This window comes from Pseudorca crassidens, chromosome 16, assembly GCF_039906515.1.
Source record: "Pseudorca crassidens isolate mPseCra1 chromosome 16, mPseCra1.hap1, whole genome shotgun sequence".
In the NCBI taxonomy this organism is placed as follows: domain Eukaryota; kingdom Metazoa; phylum Chordata; class Mammalia; order Artiodactyla; family Delphinidae; genus Pseudorca; species Pseudorca crassidens.
This window is the reverse complement of record NC_090311.1, coordinates 62,260,248-62,287,891: the sequence shown is the minus strand read 5'-3', so window position 1 is coordinate 62,287,891 and position 27,644 is coordinate 62,260,248. Positions and strand designations below refer to the sequence as shown.

Sequence of the window (27,644 nt, the reverse complement as noted above, 5' to 3'; positions counted from 1 at the left end):
GCTTCCCCAGGGAGCTGGCATGGTCCCAGGACCTCCAGTAAAGCCAGGAGAAGGCAGCTGTCTCAGCCCTGCACCCCAGTGGAGAAACCTCCTGAAACCTCCCTGCACCCCCAGGCTCCCAGAGGACCTGGGCAACCCCCGGCTCCCTGCCACACTCACGTGCAGCAGAGCACTCCATGCAGATGGAAACCGTAGACGCAGGAGCCTTCTGGAGTGGGGACAGCGCTTGCTTTCAAAGCCATGAATTCCCAGCGGGGGCATCCAGACCATTTCAATTAAAGCAGATCAGGGAGCTGAGACACGGGCCCCAGATCTGAGGCCTCACGGGGGCTGATGGGACTTCTGCTCCGCCAGACCCCAGCCCCCAGCCTGTGCTCTCCGGGCCCTGTTTCTCCTGCCTCCAAAGTCCCCAGATTAATTAGAGCTGACTTTTCTTTTTGGAACTAACTACAAAATCAACTGATCTCAAATCGAGATTACAAGCCAGCCGCCCTTCCAAAGCCCTGGCCTTCGGTGGGGTGCCTGACCCCGGTAATTCCCCGGATCACTTCCTGCCGGCCCTAATTACCGGAGGACCTGGCGTTTCCGCGGTCCCAGGCCTCTCCAGTCTGGAGCTGGCTGGGGCAGAGAAGAGGGAGCCGCGCTGCCTTTCTCCCGGAAGGGAGTTCTGGGAACTCTTTAGGGGAGAGAAAGACATTAGCCCTCCTCACCCAGCTTTTCCAACCCGGGAAAGGGCACTGGTCCAGGCTTAAGGCCTGAGTCACCTGCTGGCCTCCCCCCAGCCCTCCGCTCCCCACACTTCTTCCCTGCAGAGAACAAAGAGTCTGTGTGGAACTGCTCGGGCCCAGGGCCCTCCTCACCCGCAGCTGGGCCGCAGCGGGAGCCTCACGTTAGGGAGGTCTACGTATCTCCCCCTGCTCCTCTGGCCTGACCTTTGCTCAGCTGGGGAGCTGACCTGGAAGCCCCCCACCTCTTTCGAGACTATGTCTTCTTGCCAAGTCCCTGCCCCGCTTGTTCAACAAACAGTAAATCACCAATTAAGAGAGCAGAGCATGAACGGTTTGTGCTCCAAGGAGCTCGCTTCCATACTGTCATCTGGGTAAAGGATGCGTCCTCCCACCTGGAAGCGGAACCAGAATAGAGAACCTATTGATGCTGGTGCGAACTCTGGACAGGGGCAGCTGGAGTCAGTGGCATCATAAAAGTGGGGGCTTGGATGGCCTTCAAGGTCATTCAGGGCAGCCACCTGTGCTCACCCCAGCACTTTCTTGGCCACAAAGACTGGAATCCACCCCTTCCAGGCCAGCCAGCCAGCGTCCTTGGTTCTTGGCACCAAGGTTAAAGAGCCAGTCTCCCAGGTGGTAGGCAGGGCAGGGCTGGCCTGGGGCTCGCAGGCCAGGTTCCACAGCAGGGACCACTGCCCATGCTCCGTGCATCTGGGGCAGGACCCTTTGTAATGCTTGGAGCGCCCGCTTTCCCAGCTGCTGGATGGCCCAGATCCGGTGGCCGAGCTCCCTGCTGGGAGGACAGGAGGTACAGGAGGTAAATTGGGGCCCTCGCGTTTTGGCAGACTATGAGTTCTCCCTCCCCAACTAAGACATTAGTGAGTTAGTGGATCTAAATTTAGGACAATTCCAAACTTAAACCTTTTAAACAAAATAACTTTTACGAAGTGAAACGGGAAAGAAGGAGCCTCTAGATGTGCTCTCGCAAAGCCATGCCATGAGGAAAAGCTCTGTGCGCACAGTGTGTCAATGTCCTCCCTTTAGCAATGGCCCCGGAAATGCTCCCCGCCCCCACCCCACCACCCCTGCAAATGAATGCGCTGCCCTCAGCCACCCTGGAGTCCTTGATCGTGACTCTCAGCCCGCTCTCACCTCTCCCACCGTCCAGAATCAATGTTTTCTGGTGCAGAATGAGCCCAGCCGCCGGTTCAGAGGTCAGGCTGGGGCAAGCCCCTGGAGACAAGCCCTGGAGAAGGAGACTGATGAGAGTGGAATGAGCCCGCAGGGTGGGGTCAGCCGGGGCCACCCCTGCTTCCTGCCCCGCAGAGGGGTGGGAAGTGAGGGAGGCCCCGGGATGGGGATCAAGGGAGCCTGGGTCACCTAGAGAATTAAGAGACTTGACCCAGAGGGGAGGGAAGGGGCAAAGGTCAGCCACCCTAACGAGGAGGCTTGCCTCCTTAGAGGCTGCAAGGGGCCCAGATTTCCCCGGAGTGTGCAGTTGCATCTTTACATACAAACCATCATGGGCTGAAGACAACCCCGATTAGCCCGGAAACCCTCTCTCCCAGGGTTCTGCTCTGCACAGCTCACGTGGAGACTGGAGAGCGTGGGCAGACCCCAGCCTCCTCCCCTACTGAGGCATCCCAGGCTGTCCTCCGGAGCAGAAGGAGACCAACTGAGCCCCTCGTAGAGCCGCAGAGCTAACATTCCCTCCCCCGAGGAGCCTTTTTCCGGAACTGCCAACACACCCAGTGTCAGCTCCTCGGCTTTGGCCTGTCAGGAGCAGGGGTGGGTAGGAAGGGTCTAGTCCAATCCCTCTTTGCAGACCCAGAGAGAGGAAGTGACTTATGCGGGGTTCCACAGACAGCCTTTCCTGACTCCTCCGCCCAGCTCCCTCGGTGGGGGTGGGAAGGTGAGGGCACATGTATTGGGGGAAAGCTGAGGGAAAGATGGGAAGAGGGAAAATGGGGCAAACCGGAGATCCTTGAATAGTCAAGCTGACCTCCCACCTGTACCTCCCCACCCCCAGGGAACTCTGCCTGGTGTCCTCGGGGCTGAGTCAACCCAGTTGGGTTGTTTGGAATTTGAGCAGGGGTCCTCCAAAGGAAAGAGTGATGGGGCCCTCGGCTGGCGCTCTACAGCCTCTGTCGCCAGACTTCTGATGAAGTCCTGTGGCGCCCTCTGCTGGCCGTAGAGCAGAACTGTGCTCACAGGCCGGCCCCGGCTCAGCTCTTTTCCCTAGGGCCTGTGGTTAAAGACACAGCCCTGGCCTGAGCACTGACTTTTCACCCCTATGGGGCACAGACCGGAGGGCCATCCAGAAGAGAGGGCTTTGCCCTGCTTCGGGCCTGCAGAGGGTGTCTAACGGAAGCGACGGAACACCAGTCGCTGGTGCCTGCGCTTGCCAGACAAAAGACCCGTGTCCAAATCCCTGCTCTGTGTGACACTGGCACTCACACCTGGCCTTCCAGAGCCACAGTTCGCTGGCCTGTGAGACAGGGGCAACAGCCACCGCCTCACTGACTACAGGGGCTTCTTAGAGATGGAAGAGAGGAAGGACGCAAAGGCTTAACTCAGCGCCAGACACATCATAGGCACAGTAACTGGCTGTGCCTTTTTCCACTTTTTCCCACAAGAGGGATTTACCAGAATTTAGTGCCTGGGGCAGACCTGGGGCACCGGCTTGTCTGCTGTGGTCACTTCTGAGTCCAGCTCTACCACCCCTGCCTGTGGCTCAGGGGTCCTGGTGGGGTCGGGTGAGGGAGGGCTCCTGCATTTGGAGCTAAAGTTTCTGGGCCTTTCACAGAATTCAGAGACTTGACCCAAAGAGGATGGAGGTGAAGCCTTCCCTAGCAGACATGATTTGTGTATACAGGTTACATACACACAGTGGTTCCCGCTGCACTGAGGAACCAGCACTGGGCTGTGGGGCAGAGCAAAAGGCTTCAAGAGGAGATGGCATTTGACCAGCACCCAAGGATGGATAGGGTTTTGAGCAGAGGAAATAGCAGAAAGGCAGAGAATTCTGAAAACGGGTGATGTTTTCAGAGAAGCAGTGTAGGTGTCAGGATGTGAGGCGATGAGACCAGGAGGGAGCTGGGGTGGAATGCCATGCTCAGGAGCCTGGCCCCTTTGCCACAGTCAGTGCCGGGCGGTGGCAGTGTCAAAGTACAGGAGTGGTACTGTCCAGTCTGTGTGTGGGACGCTTATCTGGATGCCAGCGTGGAGGCCCAGTCATGGAGGGGAAAGGTTGGGAGTAGCTCCAGCCTCTGCGAGGAGAGGGGTGGACCAGGGCTTCCTGTAAGATGTCAGGGAAGGGACGAGGTCAGCTGAAAAGATGGAGGCCAGGTGGGGCCATGTTCCCCCTCTGCCTGTGGGGTATGCAGCGTGGCCCCCAGGCCACAGGGTCTGAGCTGCTACCACGCACGCTGCGCAGCACCCTGAGCCCTGGCTGGGGCTCACACTGGGACTTCTTTTGGGGTTCCACTCATGGAGACAAAGGCCTCCTTCCTCCCCTGCACCCCTCCCCCTCTGACACAGCGGGTAAGTCTTGACTCACCTACTCTCGGCCCCCAGTTGTCGCTGGCTGTCACCTCCAACCCCATCTCCTCCTGGTGTGTCCTTCCAAGGAGGGCAGGACACTGCCGAGATGGTAGAGCAAAGCCCAAGCGTGGTATCCTGGAGAAGCAGCCGCGTGACTGGTGCCTCTGGCCAGGCAAGGCCAGGAGTGCAGAGAAGTGGGTGGGCTCCGGGCCACGCCCTGCCTCCATCCACAGTCCCCCACCGCCCAAAGCCTCCCCGACCTGGGGCCAAAGCCCTCATGTCCTCGGGAAGAGTTAGACCCAAGGAACCTGGAAGGAAGAGGACCCCAGGGAAGAGGAGAGGCCGGAGCCCCATCTGGCTCAGCCAGCAGTACCACCCATGCAAACGTGCAGAGTGAAAATGGGCAGGAGGCAGCAGGCCAGGGAGGGAGGGAAGGTATGCAGTAGGCAAGTGGCCAAGTGGGCGGCTGAGGCCCACGGCCCTAGCCCAGGCCCCCGTCAGGCAGGAAACCTTGTGCAAGTCCGCTTTCCCCCTCCCTGGCCTCAGGCTCCTCCTGGTGGGCCTCTCTCTGGGGCTCTTTCCTGCTCTGTGGTCTGCGACTGGGGTCCTTGTGCAGGTCCACCTTGCTGAGAAGAGTGGCCCACCGTGGCTGCCGGCAATGGTGGGGACCTCAAGCTCCTCACGGGCTGGACGGTCATCCCAAGCTTCCACAGCAACCACTCTCACTGACATCCTTGCAGGCCACGCTTCCAGGGCCAAGACCTTGGGCCCTGAGTCTGGTCCTCTTGTCACTGTTTCTCTTTCTTCCTTCAGGGAGAACGGGGCATGCCAGGGATGCCGGGCAAACACGGAACAAAGGTACGCCACCCTCAGGCAGCTCCCCCAGCCCCAGCCCTCTCTCCCAGCTTCTTCCCTTCCCACACCCTGTCTTGCTGTAAAGACAGGAGACGGGGTGCACGTTTCTTCCTGTCCTCTCCCCTTTGCTGCCTGGCCTGTCTTCCAGGCAGGGGTGTTCCTTTTTGGCCCATGAGCCATCACTCAGCAGTGCCCTCCCGACATGGCCAGGCCTCCTTGTGGGCAACTGTGGGTCATAAAATTCCTCTCAAGGGCTTCCCTGGTGGCGCAGTGGTTGAGAGTCCGCCTGCCGATGCAGGGGACGTGGGTTCGTGCCCCGGTCCGGGAAGATCCCACGTACCGCAGAGCAGCTAGGCCCGTGAGCCATGGCCGCTGAGCCTGCATGTCTGGAGCCTGTGCTCTGCAAGGGGAGAGGCCACAACAGTGAGAGGCCCGCGTACTGAAAAAAAAAAGTCCTCTCAGGTACCCCCAGCTCTGGCTGCAGTTCTGAGACCCATGTGGGAATCGGGACCCCCTAAAAATCGCCTTCACATGGAATTTACTAAGTGGTGCACTGGGCAGCCTATTTACCTCAAAGTTGGTGGTCTTGGGCTGATAAGGAAATGGGGTTCACTCCCAGCCGCTCCCCAGTCCATCAGTGCATAGGGCCAGAGAGCTCCCTTGAGGAGAGTCCCATGGGCACCCTCAGGGTCCAGGAGCTTGGTGAACTCAGCCATCTACTGTTGTCCCCTTCCCCATGGCTCTCCCTTTCTCCCCCATCCCCTCCTCCTCCTTTCCTATCCCAAGAAGCCCTCCCCGCATTCCACCCAGGGAGGCCTCTGTCTAGCCCAGCCATGGGCTGCCTGAAACAGTGCCCTCTAAGTCCCCCAGGAGGGCCTAGGGGCTGAGCAGGTGGGTGGGAAGCCCAGGGAGCCCAGCTGAGCTGTGCGGAGCCTCTTCCTCGGACCCATTCCCTATGTGCCAAGCTCAGCCACCCCCTTCCCTGTAGGCCTGGGGGCAGGCAGAAGCCTCCACATCTCACATCTCTCCAAGAAGAGGCTGGGAGAGGAGGCTGGCCACGTCCTCTTTGTTTCCCACTGGGTGAGAAGGTCCCCATGCCTTTCCTTCTCTCTGCCAGGGGGCTCCTGGAATCGCTGTGGCCGGGATGAAGGTCAGTGGACCTTGTAACTCAACACCTGAGGGGCAGGATGGGAGGGATGGAGAGAGGACAGAGTTGGGCTTCAGGGGCTCATTGGGTGGCCACTGGACCAAGGAGGGAGTAGACAGGATTCAGAACCATTTCTCTTAAAGCAACATTTATGCCAGATGCACAGATTGAACAACAGATGTTTAACTAAGCCTTGCAAGTAAGTGGCAAAGGTTTACCAGCCTCAACTAAAGGTCTTGCCAGCCTGCCGATGTGAAAGGAACCTAGCACTTTCCTTTACACTCCAAAATTCAGCAGATGGAGGCTTCCCTGGTGGCGCAGTGCTTGGGGGTCTGCCTGCCGATGCAGGGGACATGGGTTCGTGCCCCGGTCCAGGAAGATCCCACATGCCACGGAGCGGCTGGGCCCGTGAGCCATGGCCGCTAAGCCTGTGCATCCGGAGCCTGTGCTCCACAACGGGAGAGGCCACAACAGTGAGAGGCCCGCGTACAGCAAAAAAAAAAAAAAAAAAAAATTCAGCAGATGGGAGGGGACACCCCGGAAGCACAAATGCTCGATGTGGCTCTCCCAGCAGGTCACTTACAGGGATACCGTGTCAGAAGCAAATGTCCCTTCCTTCCTCTCCCTCCTCCTGGGCTGCCTCACACCTGCCACCTCTCTCACCTGGGGGAAGAATAAGGGACGGTCCAGGAGGGGCCCGAGTCCTAGGCAGCGGGAAGCCCTGGGCTGGCCAGACGCTTCCCCTACCCTCAGATGCCTTCACTCCTCTGCTCCTGCGTTCACTCACTCTCGCTCGCTCATTTCTTTACCTGAGTCTTGTTTTTTTCCCACACAGGGTGAGCCTGGGATCCCAGGAGCCAAGGTACTGATACAGAGGCAACGTCAGTCGTGGGATGGAGGTGGGAGGGGCTGCTGTTGTTTTGCTCCTGGTCCCCCGAGGCTAGCCTGGGGCTGGGGACCTGACTGAGCAGAGGAGAGCCTGCGGGGAGGGGCTTGCTCCTCAGGTATGCTCTGCAGATGCCTCCCCCCTTCCCTGGATCCTGGCCTGGGCAGCGGTCTGGTTTGCCTTCACACCAGCTCCAGTAGTGACTGTTGTCCCCTGCACCCACAGGGCTCTGTCTCTCTCATCCAGGACAATAAGAGATGTAACATGAGAAAAAGTTTCCATGGTCAAATACGTTTGAGAAATGTGGGGTTAAAACTATTACGCAGGTGTCTTTACTGCAGGCCTTCTCAGAGCCTTTACTATGCTAAATATACATTGGGAAACTCTAAAAAAAAAAAATGCAGGGTCTTGTGCAGCATTTTCAAACTTTCTGACCAGGGCATTCGTTTTTTAAGAGAAGCGTCTTATGAGGCAAGTATTCTGGAAACACTGGTCTATGATTACTGCCCTTCGTACCCCTCACCACCCCTACCCCATCCTCTTATCAGTGACTTTCTCTTCTTACCCCAAAGGGAGACCCAGGAGCAACAGGGAAGCCGGGGCCCCCAGGTTTGCCGGGAAAGACGGGGCAGAGGGTAGGATACTGTGTCCTTGAGTGTGTGCTCCCTTCATCCTGGCCTCTGCTGGTCCCCCACTGCCTGCCCCACCCCTATGGCTGGCGTGCTGCTTGCAGTGTGCAGTGGGTGCATGTCTCCAGGAAAAAGGGAGTGCCTCGATGGCCTGGCAAAGCTTCAGGAAATTCACACTCAAGAGCACAGCCTTTCTCCTTGAAAGCCATTGGGTACCCAGGAGGAAAGCCTAGAAGGAAGGGAAGCTTTCCCTCCCCCCGCCCCCATCCCCCAGGACCTCTGTAGGGCAGGACCGCACCCTTTCCCTTAGACCTGGCCTGTTTCAGGGGGTGCCCCAGCTAAAGGCAAAGGCACAGCCCAGGCACAGCAGGGCCAGCTGGGGCCTCAGGATTCACATCCCTCTCATCACCTGGGCCCTTATCTGCCCCTCCTCTCCTCCCTTAGCCTGCTACAGGCTATTTTGTCATTCAGCTTCTACCCAAGGGCAGGTGGCAAGGGGAAGACAGCTAAAGATTTGGTGTGGCAACTTTTGTGGCTCCAGCTGAAAAGTTCATTGAGATGTGAGCACATTGCAACCCCAGGGTCCTCAATTTACATTGTTACCTATGAGAACCACCGGCCTTCAGGCTGTGGAGAGTGGGGCTTCTCATGCTGACCAGGCAGGGGCCTTCTTGATAGTGGACGCTCTGAATCAGAGTGAAGTCTTTGTGGCATAGAAGGCGGACCTGGGTGCTGGACGTGGCTGTGTCACTGCTGCAGTGAGGGGTCGTCCACAGTCTCGGAGCCCCTTCCTTTCTGCAGTGAGAGCAGGGCTCTGGGACTTGCGCCATAAGGGAGAAAAAGTGTTCTTCAGGAAGAAGCTAGTTAGGGAGGGGTACTCGTTTACTAGGGCTGCCCTAACACAGGACCACAAACTGTGTGGCTTCTGCAACAGAAATGTATTGTCCCACAGTTCTGAGGACAGACGTCTGAGACCAAGGTGTCAACAGGGTTGGTTCCTTCTGTGGGGTGTGAAGAAAAATCTGTTCCGTGCTTCCCTTTTAGTTCCCGGTAGTTTGCTGGCACCTTGGCTTGTAGAAGCATTGCCCCAATCTCTGCCTTCATCTTCACACGGTGTCCTCCCGATATGCATGTCTGTGTCCAAATTTCCCCTTTTTATAAGGACACCGATCATATTGGATTAGGGGCCCACCTCATAACTTAGCTAATTACATCTCCAATGGCCCAGTTGCCAAATAAGGTCACATTCTGAGATACTTGGAGTTAGGACTTCAACAAATGAATTTTCATGGGACACAATTCAACCCATAATAGGAGGCAGACTTCTCAGAATATTCCTCCAAAGGAGAAGTTCTGGTTCGATGGTTTTTGTCCTCCCTAGAGGTAGGGAGGAGGTAGACGGAAAGCTCTCCCTAGAGACCAGGGGTATCTAATTGCTAGACGTTACAAACATAAAAAAGAGCCAAGCGGGTTAAAAAAGCTTTTCCCAAATACTGGCATTCTGAACTGCTCGCCTGTCCCCAGGAGACCCCCAAAAGTGACTGAATGCTCCTGGCCCCTCCCCCTGCGTAAGTGCTGAGGGCCCCACCCACACAGGATGGGGAGGATAACAATACCAGGGTGCAGTGTCCCAAGGAAGGAGTCTGGTCCCTGATGGGGTCCAGCTGGAAGTGGAGTCCTTCCGAGAAGAGCCCACGCAGGGGCAGAGAGACGAGAGAGAAAAGCCAAGGCCCGACGCTGGAGGGCTGGTGCCTTCGCCAACATCCCGGAGAAACAGTTCCTAACCCAAACTGTCTGCGTTTCCTCCGCAGGGTGAGAAGGGGGCTGCGGGCGCCCCTGGGCTACTTGGCCTCCTAGGGCAGAAGGTGGGTAGCAACCAGCTCTGAATGGTGGGTTCTGTGTAAGGGCCCCAGTGTCCATCCCCAGCCCCATTCCTAGCCCTGCACATTCACACGGGCCCCAGCACTGGAGGTGTCCCTCCCAGATTGGGGGAAAGCAGCTGGAACACAGCCAGATTGTGTTTTGGGGGACAGAGGCATGGGGTTCCACATGGGAGGCCCTGACTGGCCAAAAAAAATGCCCAAATTCAAAGAATTTAGTAGCTATGACCTGGTCTGATTTCTTTGCACCACCATATGTGAGCTCCGTAAGATATTCCGCTTAAAAAAAAAAAAAAAAGACTTGGGTCAAATAAGTGTGGGGAAAGCTATATAAAACAGGTCCCTCAGAACTCTACTCAGTACTCTGTAATGGCCTATATATTGGCCTATACGGAAAAAGAATCTAAAAAAGATTAGACGTATGTACACGTATAACTGATTTACTTTGCTGTGTACCTGAAACTAACACAACATTGTAAATCAACTCTACTCCAGTAAAAATTTAAATAAATAAAACAGGCTCCTCAGAGAGTCATGGGCACCTTGGCCTAAGAGGCTCCCAGCACCCTGCAGTGGAAGAGCCTGCGAAGCTTCATTTCACTTTGCCTTTCCAACGTTGTTTGGCCACCAGACCCCTTTTCTTCATGTTCTGGATATTCCCAACCTGTGGAAGGAGTGTTCCAGGGAACACACTTTGGGAAACACTGCTCTAGATCCTGGTCCTGATGGGTTCTTGGTCTAGCTCTACACCCATTCTCCTTCAGTAACCAGCTCCATTCTCTCCTCAAATCCCACAGCCAGGTTTCTGAAGGTCTCTGGTCCCCAGCCATCCTGGAGCCCACAGTCCCTTAATGTCCCCCAACATTCAGCATAGACTGAGAGGCAGTCTGCTGCCTTCACTCCTTCGAATTGTGAGGGGAGAAAAGACAGGGATCAACCACCTTCTTCCAGAGTTAGTGATGGTAACTCTACCTTCCACCCCCAGGGAGAAAAAGGTGATGCCGGCAACTCCATTGGAGGGGGCAGAGGGGAGCCTGGGCCCCCAGGGCTCCCTGGGCCCCCAGGGCCAAAGGTGAGTCTTTCCCTGGGATCAGTGCTCAAGGCAGATGTTTGCCTGTGGCCTTTATCCTTAGTCCATTTGGGGGACCCCGTGTCCTGGGCACCTTGCCTTCTCTCCTGCTCCGTGTGGTTTTTCCAGTGGATTCTAGAAAGGTCATTTGGACCAAGCTTCTGCTTCCAAGCATCTCTAGGGCAGATGGATGGTCCCATTGATTCAAATGGCTATGATGTAACTGAGTCAAGGACCAATGGCTACAAGGTCTTAAGACAACCAGAAAGGCCCCTAGCTTAGGCTCTAAATCAGTTGCAGGTCAGGGATCAGCTGGGCCCACCTGGTGCGGCACACTGCGGGGAGGTACGGTTGCAGCAGTGGGACAGCTACAAATGGGGCTGCCCACACTTTCCTTGCAGAAGGTGCAAGCTGCAGTGGTAAGACTTGAGTTCTGCGAGGCAGATGCCTCCTGCATTGCTCGGTTTATTTTAACAGCACAGGGAAATAAGGGGGTGTCTTGCTCAGCTTATAAGGAAAGGATTAATTACTCTGCATGATCTGAGGCAATACCCTCATTCGTTCCACCGACGTTTATCAAGGGCCTGCTGTGGGCTGTGAGGCTGCCGAGAACCTGCCCTCGGCTTGCCCACCATCCAGCAGGAGAAGCAAACCCACAATTCACAGGAATGTAGTGTAGGGGGCCACAGGGAACCCCACAGACAGGCAAGATGAAGTGGCAGGAAGGGTCTCGGGCTCAGCGCCACGTTCCCACGTGATTGTGGTGAGAACAGAGCTTCCCTGGTACGAGCACCCAGCCTCCAGGGCATGCCCACTGTTGAGTCTGTCCCGCTGACCCTGAAGGGCGTGATACCAGGCGCGTCTTGGGTCTCGATCTGGGGCTGGGGAAATCTGGTCACTCTTGTCCCTGTATCCTAGGACAAAAGCAAGGGAAAGCTAGAAGACTGTCCCCAGACTCATGTCCTCTTTCCAGGACCAGGCAAAATCTTGAATAAATGAAGTATTTGGAGTGGGCTACCTCCTACCTCTCCCTGCTCCTCCTGTCCTAGGCCTCCTGGGCACCCCGTCCCCACGTGCCCAGGCCCCTCCTGCTCCGCTCTGTCCTCCAGGCAGGACCTGATGAGGTGTGTAAGAGTTCCAGGCTCCAAAACGACCTTCCTCCTGCCCCTGGAGGCTGGTGGCAGTCCACAGTTAGGGGCCTCGACAGAACTGGGCACGCGTGTGTTAACCGAGACCTGAGGAGGGCCTGGCAGCGCAGAGCCCAGGGGAGGAAGGGAGTAGTCAGGGAGGGCTGCTAGGAGGAGGTGAGACCTGGGTGGGGCCCAAGGGTGGGAAGGAATCAGACAGGTGGAATGGGGTGAGTTAGTAGAAGCCAGCAGGGAAAGAGACAAAGACCCAGAGACACTTACTAGAACATCAATAGCAAGACCATCTTTTGCCCCTGAAGCAGCAGTCCCAGCTGCCCCGTGTGCCCTCACCCATCTCTCTCCTCTTGCCCAGGGGGAAGCTGGAGCTGATGGCCGGGCGGGCGCCCCAGGACGGCAAGGAGACAAGGTACAGGAGCCCCCAGATCTAAGAGCTGCAGGATGAGGGTCAGCTTGGGAGTTCAGAGAGAGAGACAGAGTCTTGGCCGTCCTGCCGCTGGGCCTCCAGGCATAGGGCTGACGGCCATGACTCGTGCCTACCATCTCTCCTGGTCGCCTCGGGCTTTGGAGAACTTCCACTGAGACGGCGGCCAGGCAAAGGCAGGCCCAGGGATGGGACGCTGGGGCTGGGGAGAGAGCTGGAGCCCCTGCTTCTGCTAGCTCCCACACCACTGGTAAAGACGGGGCCCCACTTCCCTCCAGCTACTCCCTGTGGATGGGTCAGCCTGGTGCTGCTGTGTCCTTCGCAGGTGCCCCGTGACTGAAAGGCTGTGGGCTTGGGGAGGTGCAGGGCAGGTTACCTGGAGGCGAGGCTCCGTGAGCTGGCCAGCGGCAGGGTCGGCAGCAGTTGAGTTATATTAAAGGGTTTGTTTTCCCTTTATTTTTACTTTCTGTCTTGATTTTCTGAAATGTGTTCAGTGTTCACGTTATCCCAGAACAATTGGAACCATGGTTTGCTTTTCACAATTTACACCACGTTTCATTTATTCCCCACAGTTCTGCCCTGTTTCCAACAGAAACAAATCCCCCCATCCCGACCTGCTCCAGGAGGCTGGGTGTTCTAACGCCTCGCCCTGGCCCCCATGTTTCCTCCCACAGTTTGGGTCTTTCACCAGCAGACAGGAACCGCCTGGGCTGTCCACGGCAATTGTCAACCACCCAGGCAATTGGCAAAAACTTTCTGAGCCCTTGCTCCTCGAGCAGGATAGAAATAAAGAGGGGCAGAGGGTCTGGTCCCTGCTCCCGAGGAGGTGGCTGACTTAGGAGACCGGAGGGAGGTGGCCAGACGGACATGGGTGGAATCACCAACAACTAACATGGGACAGAAGGATCTTCCAGCAAGAAGCTGGAGGGAGCTGGGAGGGAGAGGGGCTTGCTGGCCGGTGGAGGTGCTTCCCAAGGGGTGGAGCCTGCACGGGAGGCACAGGGAGCCCTGCGCCTCTCAGCCTGAGCTGAGCCGAGCCTCCTGGCCCCCTCTGAGTTCCCTAACACACGGCCCATCTGGGGACACCAGATTCTGTGTACCTGACTTTGTGCCCATTTCACTCCAATTTTGTCGTGCAACAGGGGGAGCCTGGAGCAGCTGGAGAACAGGGACCTGCTGGCCCCAAGGTACGTGCATCTCTCACCCAGAGTCATAGCACCACATCTCACCTCCCTGGGGTCACAGGGTGAAGTGGCTTGTCCCCGGGGCCTTGCAGGGGGGTGGGCGGCAGGGAAGAGCATTCTGGCTCCAGATAGGAGGTCTGACATTGCAGCCACGATTGCACTCGGTCTCCCCCAGGTCTGTCTAGTCCAGGGTTCTCACACGGAGTCTTCTCTTTGGTTCTGGAGCCCCTGGGCATCCTCTGAGAGTGTTTGGAGCCCCCAGTAGCCGCCCCAGCTGCTCTGCATCCCCTGTGCAGCCAGTGATGGTAGAGAGCTTGTCCTGAGGGCCCCGCTGGCCCAGGCCCTGGGTGCAGGTCTCCTTTGTCTCGTAGGGCTCCAAGGGCGAACCTGGGAAAGGAGAGATGGTGGACTACAATGGAAACATCAACGAGGCTCTCCAGGTGAGCGGGGCCTACCCAGAGATGAGAGATCTGGAGGTCCTCATGGGCCTCCGGGCTGTGTGATGACAGAGCTGAGCGTTCCAACACCCTGACTCATGTCCCTGAGGCCAGGCCGCTGGACAGAGCTTCCGGGGGTTCATCCCCTTGCCTTCTCTCCTTCAGCCTCCCCCATGCAGCCCCCATGCACACGGCCCCCTCATTTGAAATCCAGATGGCCTGGCTTTGGGTCTGGGCCCAGCTGGCCAGGTATCCTGGCTCTGGGTCACTGAGAGCCATAACTGGGGCATCCTGGTGCCTGCAGGGTGCTGGCCCACTTGGGGTTCTAGGACCCCATTTCTCCAGCACACACCCTCCCCCTTCACATGGTAGACTCTGTCTTCCTGGAACACATCTACCTTTGTGTCAATGTAATCATATTTCAGGTTCATTAGGTACCCTCGTTTAAACGCGGGGCTTCTCAACCTGGGCGCCCCTGACATTTGGGGCTGGGAAATGTTGGTTGTGGGGAAGCCTGTCCCGTGTGCTGGAGGATGTTCAACAGCGTGCCTGGTCTCTACCCGCTAGATGCCTCCCCACTCCCAGCTATGACAACCAAAATATGCCTCTGCACATTGCCAGATGTCTCCAGGGGGACAAACTCACCCCAGATTGAGAACTGCTCCTTTAAAGGAATCTTTGTACCTATGTGAATGCATTTACAAGCTGTACAGTTATTTTTTTTAATGCCAAGAGTTGTCCCTCTAATTTAGTTTTCCAGTGGTGCCGTGTTTTCTATTGTGTCTGTCTGTTTCAAGGGAGGTACATCAGAGCCTTAAATCTGGGTTCTAGGAGAAGAGGGAAGTTCAAGGAAGGGTCCCAGTGAATGATTAGAAACAATGGGAGGGACTTCCCTGACAGTCCGGTGGTTAAGACTCCGCCCTTCCACTGCAGGGGGCAGGCATTCGACCCCTGGTCAGGGACCTAAGATCCCCCATGCTGCGAGGCCAAAAGAAAAAAACAAAACAGAAGGAATAGGAGATGCTGCTTCCTTCCTCTTGTAAAGAGAAAATTTGCAGTCCATTTTAGGGCATGTAGGAATCTGTTGTAGGATAGCATCTGGTGCTCGTGGGGTACTCCCTGTCCAGTGACTACAAGCCTCTGGGAGGGGAGAGGTGGGGGTGGGGTGGGGCTGGAAGGCAGAGGCCCCCCAAGAGGGTCTACCTCTACTGTGCTCCCTCAAGGGTCCCAGTGCCCACGTTTCCAGGACTGGGCCGAGGGGACCCTCCATGTGGCTCTTATTTGCTCTTCAACTGATCGCATGGTGTTGGTTTTCAGGAGATCCGGACACTGGCCTTGATGGTGAGTCCTCCCTCCTGATTTCCCCGGGCACTGGGCTGAGGGCTGGTGGAGGGCAGCCTGGAAGACAGGACTGGAGGTCTCGCCTCCAGAAGGTTAGGGTTGACCCTGCAGAGCAGGGTCATGACTGTCGTCCAGAGTAGCTCTTCACCGACCCAGTGGTGCACTCCCGTCACAGGACAAATACTGGTTCTCATTGCAGCTGCGTCAAGGAAGTGGTGGTATAGAGGAGGGTGTTTTTAAGTTCTCCTTTTACCCAATCTTTTGCTAATAAATGAAGTGCATAATCCTAAAAACATCAGTAGCGACCCTCTACCTTTCCCTCTTTCCTAGAAATCAATTTCATTCTCTGCATCTGGAAAACCAGTGAATTCCAAGCCTGGATTTTGCACGTGTGCCTACCAGTGACAGGCTTTCAGTAAATATTTGTAGCTAAAATGATTACCACCAGGTTTAACTTCCAAGGCAGAGAAGAGAGGGGAGATCACAACGTTCTCAAACTCACTCACATTTTATGTCATTTAATATTTTTAGTGGCCATGTGCCACAGAACACACTTAGGGACGATGCAAAGCCAGAATTAAGCACCAGTCGTACAGCGCCCCAATCCCAGAAACTGGTATTAACCACATGATTCTGGCATCAGTGAGCTTCATTTGGAAACATTAAAATAGATTATTTGAAATAGCTCTTTGAAGCAAAAGTTTCTGAAACTTTTTTTTTTCATTTTAATAATCAACCTTGAATTAACCATTTACATACAATAAAATGCACCCATTTTAGGTGTAGAATTTGCTGAGTTTTGACAAATGTATATAGCCACGTACCCACCACCCCAATCACTTCAGAAAGTTCCTTCACGCATCTCAGGAGTCAGTCCCACACTTATGCCCAACCCTGAGCCACCACTAATCTGCTTTCTCTCACCAGAGCTTAGATTTCTTTAGTTCTAGAGTCTCCTATGAATGGAGTCACACAGTATGTAGGTGTCTGCATCTAGCTTCTTTTGCTCTGCATAATGTGTCAGGGTTTCTTCCTTCTATGGCATGGCCTGTGCAGTGCTCGGTTCTTTTTTCACTGCTGCGTAGTATCCATTGTATGAATGTGCCAGACGTTCAGCTGTTGATGGACATTTGGGTTGCTTCCTGGAGACATTTTTAAGTCACTGTCGGGGAAGGTCAGATTTATCTTCTTGGAGCCCAAGGAGCCCCCAGGGTGTAGACGGACAGGGAGGGAGAGGCTGATAAGCGTGGCCCTAGGGTCCCCGCCCCCCACTTTAATCCAGACACGCTCAGTGCTTATCTGCCTTACACTGCGGGGTCTCCGTATTTCCTCTGCAAACAAAAGTTTTCCTGCCCCTGATGAAATATTTGGAAATGAGCAGTCTCTATAAACCAGCCTCCACATACACTTCTCTGGAGACAGGCCACCCCTCCTCAGTTGGAAACTTCTCCCACGTGTCTTTCTTTTCTTTCCTAGGGGCCCCCTGGTCTTCCTGGGCAGATTGGCCCACCTGGAGCTCCAGGGATCCCAGGCCAGAAGGTAACACTGTCTTGACAAGGCGGGTGCAGACCCTGCAGAAGCCCTGCATGTGTCTCTGGGCGCGGGACCCCACGGCTGCCCCTCATCTGTGTCCTTCTCATGTTCCCAGAGCCACCACCTCACTCCAGCCTTCAATTCTCCCCAAAGCTCCAAGGCACCGCCTGCCCACCGACATCACCGCCCCTTCACTCCCCCCATCCTCAGCTCTGCCTTTCTTCCGTCGCTGTCTGTCTTGGGCTCCTGTAATTCACAGACCCCTCTGATGTGGTGGGGCTGGATCTAGACGAGCGCCCGCCCCAGCCAGAGCCACAGCAGGGACCCAACCCTGCTTGAGCCCCTCCCCAATCTCACCCCTCCCTCGATTCCTGCCTTTGCTCCCTTTTATCCTCTGCCCCCCACCCCTGTGATTTTTCCCAGAAGGCCAACACATTTGCCCCTCTGTCCTCTGCTTATGAGGTCCTCTGCCCTGAAGTCCCTTCCGGTTTTCCCTACCTTTCAAAGTCTTCATATTCCAAGCCCAACTTGAAGGCCACTTCCTCCCTGAAGCCTTCCCTGATCTATCAGGAGGAATTCACTGCTCTTTCCTCTCAGCTTGCCTCGGTGATGCAGCTGGTTGTTTACCTGGCCTCAAATCAGAGGCCACACCTCCTTTATCCCCCTCCCTGACTTAAAGAAGGGACTCAGGTTGATGTGAAGTGAAGGGAGCGCCCCGTGTGGGGGCCAGGACTGGAAGGCTGAGTTTGGGGGGGAGGGAGAAAAAGGAGGCAAGCACCCCTCCTGTGGAGCGCCTGGTGCAAGGTTGTGGCTAAAACATGGACTGTGGAGCCGGGATGCCCGGACTGGGATCCAGTCTTCACTAACCCCAGGCCTTGGGCTCACAACTCTGCACTGGGGTCCTCACCTCCAAAACAGAGTCAGTGAAAGTACATACCTTCTGTGTGAGTGCTGAGGACACCTGACATAAGAAGTGCTGTATAAATAACAGTTACTGTTCTTCTCTGGTCTGAGAGTGACCTTTAGTTGTTCTGGCTACAGGGGGAGATTGGACTGCCCGGCCCTCCTGGACACGATGGGGAGAAGGTAAGGACACTCCCAGACAAACCTCTGAAGATAATCTTTGCCCTGGGGGTGAGGATACAGAAGGCTCTGGAAGGGAGCCTTGTGGGGAAGGGGGAGGGGAGGGGAGGCCCACCTCTGGAAGCCCAGCCGAGCCCCACTGCTGGCCCCAGGGGGAGCCAGGCCAACCCACGCTGGGATGGGCTGCAGCCCCTCAGATTCCCACCGGGAGCTGGACAGGCTCTCTGGCTGGTCCAATCAAGCGCCAAAGAGCCGAGTCCTTTGTACCCTCCCCCTCCCCCCGCCATTCTTCCTTGTTCTTGCCCCTCGTTTCTCCATCAGTGCATCTAATAGTGTTGTTGATCTTTTCTCGAGGGACCTCGAGGCAAACCAGGAGATGTGGGCCCTCCTGGTCCCCAAGGCCCCCCAGGAAAGGCTGGGCCTGCAGGACTGAAGGGAGAAGATGGCCTTCCGGGGAACCCAGGAAAGAAGGGGGAGAAAGGGGAGATGGGGCAGCCAGGCCCACCGGTGAGTGCCGGGGCCCACCCAGCATGATGTGGCTGTGCGCTGGGACAGCTGCAGCTGGAAACCGGAGCCGGGAGCTGGGGACAGGGCGCTCACCCGTTTTCCCTTCAAGCTTTACTTTATAAAGGCCAGTTTCCTGCCTCAAGAGACCTGGGTCTTGTTCTGTCATCTCGGGAGAGTCACTGAGCCTGGCAGAGCCTCGGTTTTCTCATCTCTAAAATGGGGATGATTGGAAATTCCCTGGTGGCCCAGTGGTTAGGATTCCAGACTTCCACTGCCGTGGCCCAGGTTCAATCCCTGGTCAGGGAGCTGAGATCCCACAAGCCGTGTGGTCAAGGGCGGGGGAAACAAAAAAGAGATTTCTTAGCTACAACACCAAATGCGTAATTCATTAGGAAAAAAATTGATAAATTTGACTTAACAAAAAAGAATAAAATGGGGATGATAATGCTTTCCCTGGATACCTCACTGAGTTGTTGGGAGTGTAAAACTGCCTCTTGGGACAGCAAACCTATACCCAGGAGAGTATAGGGACAGCCCTAGACCCAGGAGAGGTACAAACAAGGGACCTTAGCCCAGGCCAGCTAGGCCTCTGGCTTGACTTGGGAGCCTTCTCTGGGCTTCATGGTTTCCAGGCAGCACCCTAGACACCTGCCCTTGGAGGAAGGTGGCCCCACGTGCATGCCACGGCAGGTCCCATACCTCAGTGTGATGACCTTGCCCTTGACTAACAGAGACCTTTTTCGATCTGTAGGGTCTAGACGGCCCAACTGGGGAGAAAGGAGAACCAGGTGACCAAGGGAGACATGGAGCGACCGGATTGCCTGGCCCAATCGGGCTCCCAGGATTCACGGTAAGGCGAGGGGGCCGAGCATCAGGGGGGTCAGCAGGCCTCTGCCGATGAGGGCAAGCAAGTGGGATGCCCTCCCTGAGGTCACCTGCCTGGCGGGTACCTGGTGCTGTGATGAAGCTGCACTGACCGCCAGCCTGCCTGTCCAGCCTGGGGATGGGAGGGTCCTCTGGATGAGCAGCTACTCCCTGAGGGGCAGTTGGGTGTCAGCAGGGGTTCCAGCGCCCTCCGCTCACAGCCTGGTGGCCTCCATCTCCAGGGGCCAGCATAGTTCCAAGGTGCTAGAATCTTGGACTCGGAATTCTCCTCTTAGAAGTGGAAAGAACCTCAGAGGTCAACCAGTCCCACCTCTGACCCAGTGCAGGATACCTCGAAGGCCACTGACTGTGGCTGCCCCACTCAGCTGGGACAGGCAGGCAGCTGGTAGCCTCCTGACATGTCCCCTCCAAGCTGGAGGGAAAATGCTTCTGATGTGGTGTGCGGTACCCTCATCAACCGCCCCCCACCCCCATGGCCCTGGCTCCGCTTCTAGAGCCATATTCACTTTCTGTAGCTGCGTAACACGTCACCACAAATTCAGTGGCTTAAAACAACACACTCGTATTATGGCACCACTTCCATGGGTCAGGGGTCCAGGCCCGTCGCAGCTGGGGCCTCTGCCCAGTCAGGGTGTCATCCAGCTGCAGCCCCATCTAGAGCTGGGGTCCTCTTCCAAGCTCGCTGCTACTGGCATAATTTTCAGTTCCTTCTTTAGTAGCAATGAGTCCCTCAGCTCCTAGAGGCCACCTACAGTTCCCGGCCACTCAGCCTTCCCCATAGTAGGCAGATCATATTATAGCAGCCTGCTTCTTCAAGACCAAGGCCAGCAGGCGTCTCTCAGTGCATCCTAGCAAGACGGGGGGTGGGGGGGTGGGGGTGGGGGGGTGGGGTGTGTGTGTGTGTGTGTGTAACGTACTTGTAACACAGTCTTAACCTATCATTTGTATATCATGTATAATTTGTAACATAAGCTTGTAACGTAATCACAAGAGCGACATCCCATCATCTTTGCCAACAGGCCCTATTCTGCTGGTTAGAAACAAGTCCCAGGTCCATCCTAGGGCCTCTGCCCTGCAGGATCCATACAGAATATCAGCCTCTCTGAGGTTCTTGCTAGAACCTCAGATTCAGGAAGTCAGTGATCACAAGTCCCCTGCCCTGGCCTTCGTCCTTCAGGCCAGCTACCTCTGCAGCCTCCCAGGTGGTCCTTGCTGATATCTAGGCCTAGTCTAGTACTGGTCAGGTTTGTCACAGATTTGAGGGTGTCTTTCCCAGGATCCCCTGAGTGCTGGCACCCACGCCATGTTGTTTTGTGCCCACAGGGAGAGAAAGGAGAACCCGGGGAGAAGGGTGACCCAGGAGTGGAGGTAGGTTGTGCCTGCTCTGCGGCTTGTGTCACAGGGAATATTTGACAGGGACCTTGTCACACCACAGTCTCTCCAGTGTGCACATCACTTCCGTGCTCTAGAAAGAAACTCACAACTGCCTGGCACAGGAAGAGTGCAGGAAGCTGAACATTTCCTGAGCACCTCAGGGGTCAGCAAGGACCCACAGGTCTTGTCCGCGGTCTTCCCATTCATCAAGTCCCTCAGCGGTATTCACACAGCACCTGCCATGTTCCATTCCAGTGCTAGAGCCTGGAGACAGGAAAACAAGAGCATCCCTGTGCAGCAAACAGTCCCCAGTTGTGGGCACTAGAATGGCAGCAGCTCAGGGAGTCGGGTGAGCACCCCAGAAGATGGGTCATTGGAGCAGGGTCTTGAAGACTCTGTAGGAGTTTGCCTAGAAGCTCCAGAGGTAGGGTTTCCAGAGAGAGGCATTATTCTTTTGAGAAGTGTGGTGGTTAAGGGAACAGTGGAGTGAGAGGTAGTCAGGATGGAAGCCAGCTTCTCATAACAGGGGAGGGAATCAGGCTTAGGGTAAAAGCCAGGAGAGCAACAGAGGTCGAGGATACGTGAGGGAGAGGCTATTTGGTGGAAGGGCCTGGGCCACCCAGACACTACCACAGAGAGAGACCACCAAACCCTCGGTCACCCTTCAGTGTCACCAAACCCCATCTGCATTTAGTAACACAGACCTGATTATATAACATGTATGTTATTTATTTGGATAGGCTCCTAAAGAAATGCTCTGAAACTCAGGAAAAGCATAATATGCAAAAATGTTCCTTCCAGATGTATTTAAACTAAAAATTGGGAACAGGCTGCATTTCTAACAAGAAGGAAATGATTAAATAACTTACCACAAAATACTAATGGTAATAATAGTCCCCGTGCTGGAGAGCTTTCCTCACGCCAAGCCCTGCTCCAAGCCCTGGCTAGGTAGGAACTCATTTTTATTCCAGTCAATGAGTAACACATCAACATTGAAACGAGGCTTGTGGGGAACATACAAAACACGGAAAAGTGGGTTTTGTGTTAAGTGAAAAGGAGAAGAGAACCAAATTTTATATATATATGATACCATCGTAAGTATAGACATACATTCAAATACATTTTATGCATCAAAAGAGTAGTAGAAGGAAATAAAGCAAAATATTAGCATTACTCAGAGATCTTCTTTCAGTTCTCTTTAATTTACTAATATGTTAATAAATTTATATTCCTTTAAATTTTTTTTTTTAAATTATCATATAGTAAAATGATAATATGGTAAAATTGACTTTTTGACAGTTCTATGAATTTTAATACATGCATAGATTTATATAACCTCTACCCCAATCAAGATATATGAATTACTTGTTTATAATAAGAAAAAAAGCAGTAAACTTTTTTTTTTAAGAAGGTTGAGTTTCCAAAGATTGCGTTCCCTGCAAGGAGACAATAGTATTTATGGAGTTAAAAAGTCCACCTGTCCAAGCGACAGCAGGGATTCCCTGTCTGCCCAGTGCAGAGGCTCCCTTTATAGTCACCTGGCAGAGGGTCCCCATGCTGGCCACACTCCAGGGGATTCTGTCCCTGGGAAGGTGAGGTGCCCAAGGAGAGTTCAGAAGCTGAAATGGGGGGACCGGCTCAGAAAAGAGCAGGCGGGTCTCCTTCCTGCCTCTTGGGTGGCTGACTGTGGAGAAATGGATGTCCATCTTCACCAGAGACACAATCTACCCTGCACAGCATCCTCTGTAGAGAGGAAGACCGCCCTGGGTTCCTTCGTGTTCTCTGTCCAGTCCGAATCTCTTTGACTTTAACCTGCCCTCAAGAGAAACGGAGACCCACAGTCCCCATCCTGTCTGTTACAAACCTGGGGAGCTTGAGGAATATTCTTCGGAAGCATCTCAGTCTCCCCCCATTCCAGACAACCAGTCTCTCTTCCTTTAAGCTAAAGGTCTCAAACCCAAATGCCAACCGGGACCAGGCATGCAACAAATGAATGCAAGAAGTCTGCGTTAAAAATAATAGGGAGGGCTTACCGCGTGGCGCAGTGATTGAGAGTCCGCCTGCCGATGCAGGGGATACAGGTTCATGCCCTGGTCCGGGAAGATCCCACACGCCGCAGAGCTGCTGGGCCCGTGAGCCACGGCCGCTGAGCCTGCGCGTCCGGAGCCTGTGCTCCGCAACGGGAGAGGCCACAACAGTGAGAGGCCCGCGTACTGAAAAAAAAATAAAAAATATTAAAAAAATAATAATAATAATAATAGGGAGTGGTGAGGACTGAGGTAAACCAAGGAACTCAAGCCCCAGCCGGAAGGGAAAGCTCTCATTGAGCTCCAGGCAACTGTGTGCCATGCACAAACAAGAGCCTGAGGCGGCCAGATTTTCTGGTTTTTCAAAAACATCCAGAAGAATAGGCATTTTGAGCATATTTCATGGCCATGTTTGTTTGTTCTTTCGAAACACTGCGCAGGCTAATGAGGTGCTATGAGTTTCTGACCTGTTCTCGGCCTTTGTTTGGGAGACTGTGTGCTGGTAGTTCTGTCCTTCGGCCTTGCAGTCCCTAGCCGGACACCAGGCTATGGCAGAAGGCAGGAGCCCTTAGAGTATAACAGGGGGTGGGCTAACTGTCTCCCTTTGGCTTCTAGGTTCCTGGGCCACCAGGGCCAGAGGGACCTCCCGGACCTCCGGTAAGTTTGGAGGGCTTGTCTATGTTTCAGTCCACTGTGATTAGGCCCCTAACATCCCCTCCCCATGGCAGTCACTGGGCTTAACCTCAACCTTAGGTCACTATCACCTCCTTCCACGGTGGGATTTTCACATCCACAAGCCCCTCCCTGCTTCTCTTCCCTCCCACCTTAAACAGGCATTGTCTCTGTGACACCAAGGAGCCTGGGCAGCACCCGGTTTCCCAGAAACAGTTGACTGGCATGGCAGCCCCGAGGTCTGGTCCCTCCTTGCAGGAGTAGGAGTCATTCTGTCACTCGGTTCTGCCCTTTGCCATCAGACATCTGCTCCTCTCCCTCTTTTATTCCTGCTAACCAGCCAGCAAGAAGGCCAGGATTAAAATAGAAAGTGACCCATTTAAAACCAGCCCCACTGGATTGGCCTTTCCATGGTTACAGATGATAAGGCACCTGTAAAGGGACCCCTATGCATTGGGCCTCGAGGGTCTGCAAGCATCCTAAACCAACAGATGCTGGTCCTTGCCTCTGCCGGGTTCAGAGTCCCCGTGGTGATGGGCCACCCACTGTCATTGGTACGAGTAGTAGTGGTAGTAGTAGTAGTAATAATGACAGCGGCCAAGGTATATTGAAACTTACTATGTGCCAGATGCTACTCTAAGCACTTTGCACATATTATTTAATTTTTGCTGTGTTCCCTCTGAATTTTGCCTTCATGAGACTCTGAATCTTCTCTCATGAGTCAGCTGTGAGGGCCACAGAGAGATTCTCAGTCCCTGGCTGGGGAAGCATGGCTCAGACCCCACCCCAGGAAGTCCTAAGGTGGACCCCCCCCTTAGCATTCCCTTCTACCTCTCCTGGGAAGGGGCCCCAGGCCAGGCTCTGTACTTTTTTGTAGAGGGCCCTTGCTTTTTTGTGGTCCAACCTGTGGACAAGGAAGTCGACTTAACCAGAGATGCTTTGTTTTGATTCCAAATGCAGGGGCTCCAAGGCATTCCTGGACCAAAGGTAAGAAGAGATCACGTGACAGGTGCTGGGTGAAGGGGGTGGGGGAAGGCGCTGTGTCAGTGAAGGCAGAAAAGAGAGAAAATGCTTCAGAGACAGGGGACCCAGCTGACCCCTTCCCTAAACGAAATCATGTGACGCTTCAGCCAGTGGGGTACCATTGGGACAGAATAAAGTCCTATGGTCCTGTTAACATCCATCATTGACACTGGGCAGGCTTTGGATTCAGAATTTTCCCATCCATCAATCAACCCTACAGAGTGACAGGTTAGATTCTTAGCCAGTGATGAAATCCTTTTTCCATGTAACCTGCCCCAGACCCTTCACTCACCCTGAAGTATAGGTGGCAGACAGAGGGTGGCATAGCAAGGGACCCCTTCCCAGGACCAAGCCCACTGGACTCTGGCCTGGGACTCTCCCAGCTCCCACCCCCAGCGTTTCAAATGGATAAGAAGGGCTGGAGGCTGCTGGCATGACAACAGCCCTTGTCTCCTACACTGGCGCTCTCCAGGGGACTGCTAGGCACTTTCCTCTCCTGGTTAGTGTGGGAGCCTCAGAGCTCCAGCGGTGGCATTTCAGGCATTCACCATCCAGTATCTGCAGGGTCCCAGTTTTTCTGCTATGCAAATGGTCATCTATGCCAAAGCCTGACCTGGAACTGACCTATGGGTTTGTCTCTACTCCTGCCATCCCCTTTCCCTTTGGGGACCTCAAAGTTACCACAGAGATACTCTGTAGTAACTGACTGTAACTGAGGCAGAGCCAGGCTAAGAATTCAGCAATTCTTGGAGTCCCCGGCCTGCCACCCCTGGGTCAGCCACCTCTACCTCCTCCCTCCTCTATCTACCATCCCTCCCCACCACCCATCCCCATCTGCAGGACCCCAGAATGCAAGAATGAGTCGTCTGGGCCATGCCCTTCTGTGATCTCGCCCATCTCCCTTTCCTTCAGGGGGAAGCAGGGCTAGATGGAGCAAAAGGAGAGAAGGGCATCCAGGGAGAAAAAGGAGACCGAGGTCCTCTGGGATTACCCGTAAGTATCGTGGACCCGGCAAACTGGTGTGAGGGGCCTGGCCGGGCGGTCCTGAGGAGGTGCTGGGCAGGGCCCTGGGAGAAGGCCACTGGAAAACTCGAGGTTCTAAAGTTCTGAGCATTCCAGAGCTCCGTGGGGTTCTGCTTTCCCACCTGGACAAGACCGTAGGCTCTAACTCTCTTACCGAGGGCCTCCTCTGGGCTGGCCCTGGCCTAGGTTCTGGAGGAATGTGAATCTGAATACGACAAAGCCCCCCACCCCAAGGAGGACCCAGCTGGGAGCCAGAAGGGGCCCGAGAACAGCCTTAGGCCCTACTTGTGCTTGTCTGAGGCAATAAAAATCTGCCCTTATTGGGGCCAAGCTTAGAGGACTTGGGAGCACTGGGACAGTAGAGTATTCATGTCTCTCCTACTTTCCCAGGCAGACCCCAAGAGAGCCCCTGCTCTCTGCGCTTAAGCACTGGCCACAGCAGAAAAGCTTGCAAAAAGTCAGATCCTCCGGTCCCAGCAGGCTAAGGCCACTCACATCTTGGTTCCCTGAGATCTCTGATCTCAGCTTAAGGCCCCAGGTCAGGGCAGGGGCTGCTCAGAAGGTGTCTGCATCTCCCGATGTCTGGCCTGGACTGGGTGAATTCCTTTGCCCCAAGCTCCAGTGACTGATGGTCTCATCACTGCCTCACCTGTCTCCAGGTGAGCGCATCCCACCACCCATCCCGGAGCCCTGGGCTCCATCCTCCCTCACACCCCAGTGAGGCTGGCACTCTTTTCTTGTTTGTTTTTCAAGATCTGGAAGGGACTTTAGGATTCCCTATAATCATTTTATTGGTGGGTCCAGAGAAAAAATTGAGTCACTTGAGGTCACATATGAAGTCGATGGCCTGGCTACACCAGAGGCTGCTCCTTCACTGAGGCCACAGCCTTGCAAAGGCCTCTTTCCAGCCACTGAGGCTTCCTCTGTGCTGGGCACAAGGCCAGTTCCCACCCCCAGGAAGCTGTAAAAAGCAGAGGAATGATGGGAAGCCCAGATGCCCCAGCTTGGCAGGGTTTGAAGGTCTGGTTAATGTAATCCCAGCAACCAAAGAGAAAGAACAAAAGGTATGATTACACCTCATTAGTGCATCAAATGTGGGAATATTTAAGGAGCTGATTCGCTTGACAGACTACAGTAGACTGATGACTTTAGCAGACACTTTCCCATGTCTTAAGCTGTGTCCAAAATGACTAAGTACTCTTTACTGTTAAAGCGCCTTCCTGCCCACCCCCACTCAACCACAAACCTCTCCTTGTTCACCTTCATGGCTCCAATAACCCTAGTGAACATTGGGGAATTCAGTCAGGGGTTGAAATGAAGACCATACAGGTAATATAAACAAAGAAAGCGCCAGACGAAAGAAAAAGTACCCAGTCTATCTTTGATTTGTCAACTTTTGATAGAGACACGGGTACAGAGAAGTGCTTTGGCTAGCTTAAGAAAACAACAGAGCAAGCAGTGTTCATAAAGGGCAACTAATGTGGACGTCAGACGGACAATAAGGAGTGGTGGGGACTGTGGTAACAGCCCTACTCAGTTCAGCGGACTGTTGCTTTGGGGGAATGAGGGTCCAGTATTTCTGCGTATTCTAATTTTCCTAAGGAAGCTACACATCTGGCATTTGATGGGATATCTCCTCATTTTCTAATATTAAACCAAAATTATCTGCAATACTGCAACCCATAGAAAATATGTCAGTGGCCCACGTATGGCCCCCAAAACTCCAGTTCATGCCCTGTGCGCCAGGCCTCTCAAGATAACTCAGTATTAACGCTGCATAGACAAAGTATATGGATGTTTAGCTAAAGTTCTGTTTTTAGGCTTCCCCTCAGTGTTTTACTTCATAGAGCAGCAGCCTGTGTTTCCAGGTACATCCTACTGCGTTCCTCTTATTTGCCCTACAGAAGTGGTTCTCAGTGCTGGCTGCACGTTGGAATCCCCTGGAGCTTTCCAAGTATGCTATATTCTGTTTGAATTGGGCTGGGGTAGGGCCCAGGCATCTGTATTTTTTAACATCACCCCAGGAGATTCTGACATTGTAGCTGGGTCTGAGAACCACAACTCTCTAGGCCATAAGCAAGATTGGTCCCAGAATTATGTGGTCCTAAGACTGAGAAGCGAGGCCCTGTAGGGTCCTGCTACCCAACACCCTTGCCCCAGGAGGAAGCAGCTCCCTGCCCTCCCTTACCTGGGGGTATTCCCCCACCTTTAAAATCCTGAGGCCTAGGCTCGTTTCTGAGGCTCAGTTGGAA

The 27,644-nt window shown here is 54.5% G+C and overlaps 1 protein-coding gene across 11 annotated transcripts in view; it reads left to right on the top strand.

The window, feature by feature from the left end:
- COL13A1 (collagen type XIII alpha 1 chain) overlaps positions 1-27,644 on the top strand; it is a 79,012-nt gene that overhangs the window by 34,761 nt on the left and 16,607 nt on the right. For 10 of the 11 annotated variants that reach the window (XR_010935968.1, XR_010935965.1, XR_010935967.1 and 7 more), the window contains 17 exons: positions 5,082-5,126; positions 6,241-6,273; positions 7,106-7,132; positions 9,597-9,650; positions 10,651-10,737; positions 12,235-12,288; positions 13,446-13,490; positions 13,859-13,927; positions 15,242-15,265; positions 16,742-16,804; positions 17,840-17,884; positions 18,236-18,388; positions 19,140-19,238; positions 20,597-20,641; positions 23,290-23,331; positions 24,307-24,333; positions 25,282-25,362. Coding sequence is in view for 7 of the 11 variants with exons in the window: in XM_067710699.1 (XP_067566800.1) it covers positions 5,082-5,126; positions 6,241-6,273; positions 7,106-7,132; positions 9,597-9,650; positions 10,651-10,737; positions 12,235-12,288; positions 13,446-13,490; positions 13,859-13,927; positions 15,242-15,265; positions 16,742-16,804; positions 17,840-17,884; positions 18,236-18,388; positions 19,140-19,238; positions 20,597-20,641; positions 23,290-23,331; positions 24,307-24,333; positions 25,282-25,362 (993 nt within the window). In the remaining 4 variants the exon portion in view is untranslated. Of the gene's footprint in view, positions 1-5,081; positions 5,127-6,240; positions 6,274-7,105; positions 7,133-9,596; positions 9,651-10,650; positions 10,738-12,234; positions 12,289-13,445; positions 13,491-13,858; positions 13,928-15,241; positions 15,266-16,741; positions 16,805-17,839; positions 17,885-18,235; positions 18,389-19,139; positions 19,239-20,596; positions 20,642-23,289; positions 23,332-24,306; positions 24,334-25,209; positions 25,363-27,644 lie in introns of those variants that run through there. The other variant, XM_067710703.1, reaches the window with a different exon arrangement.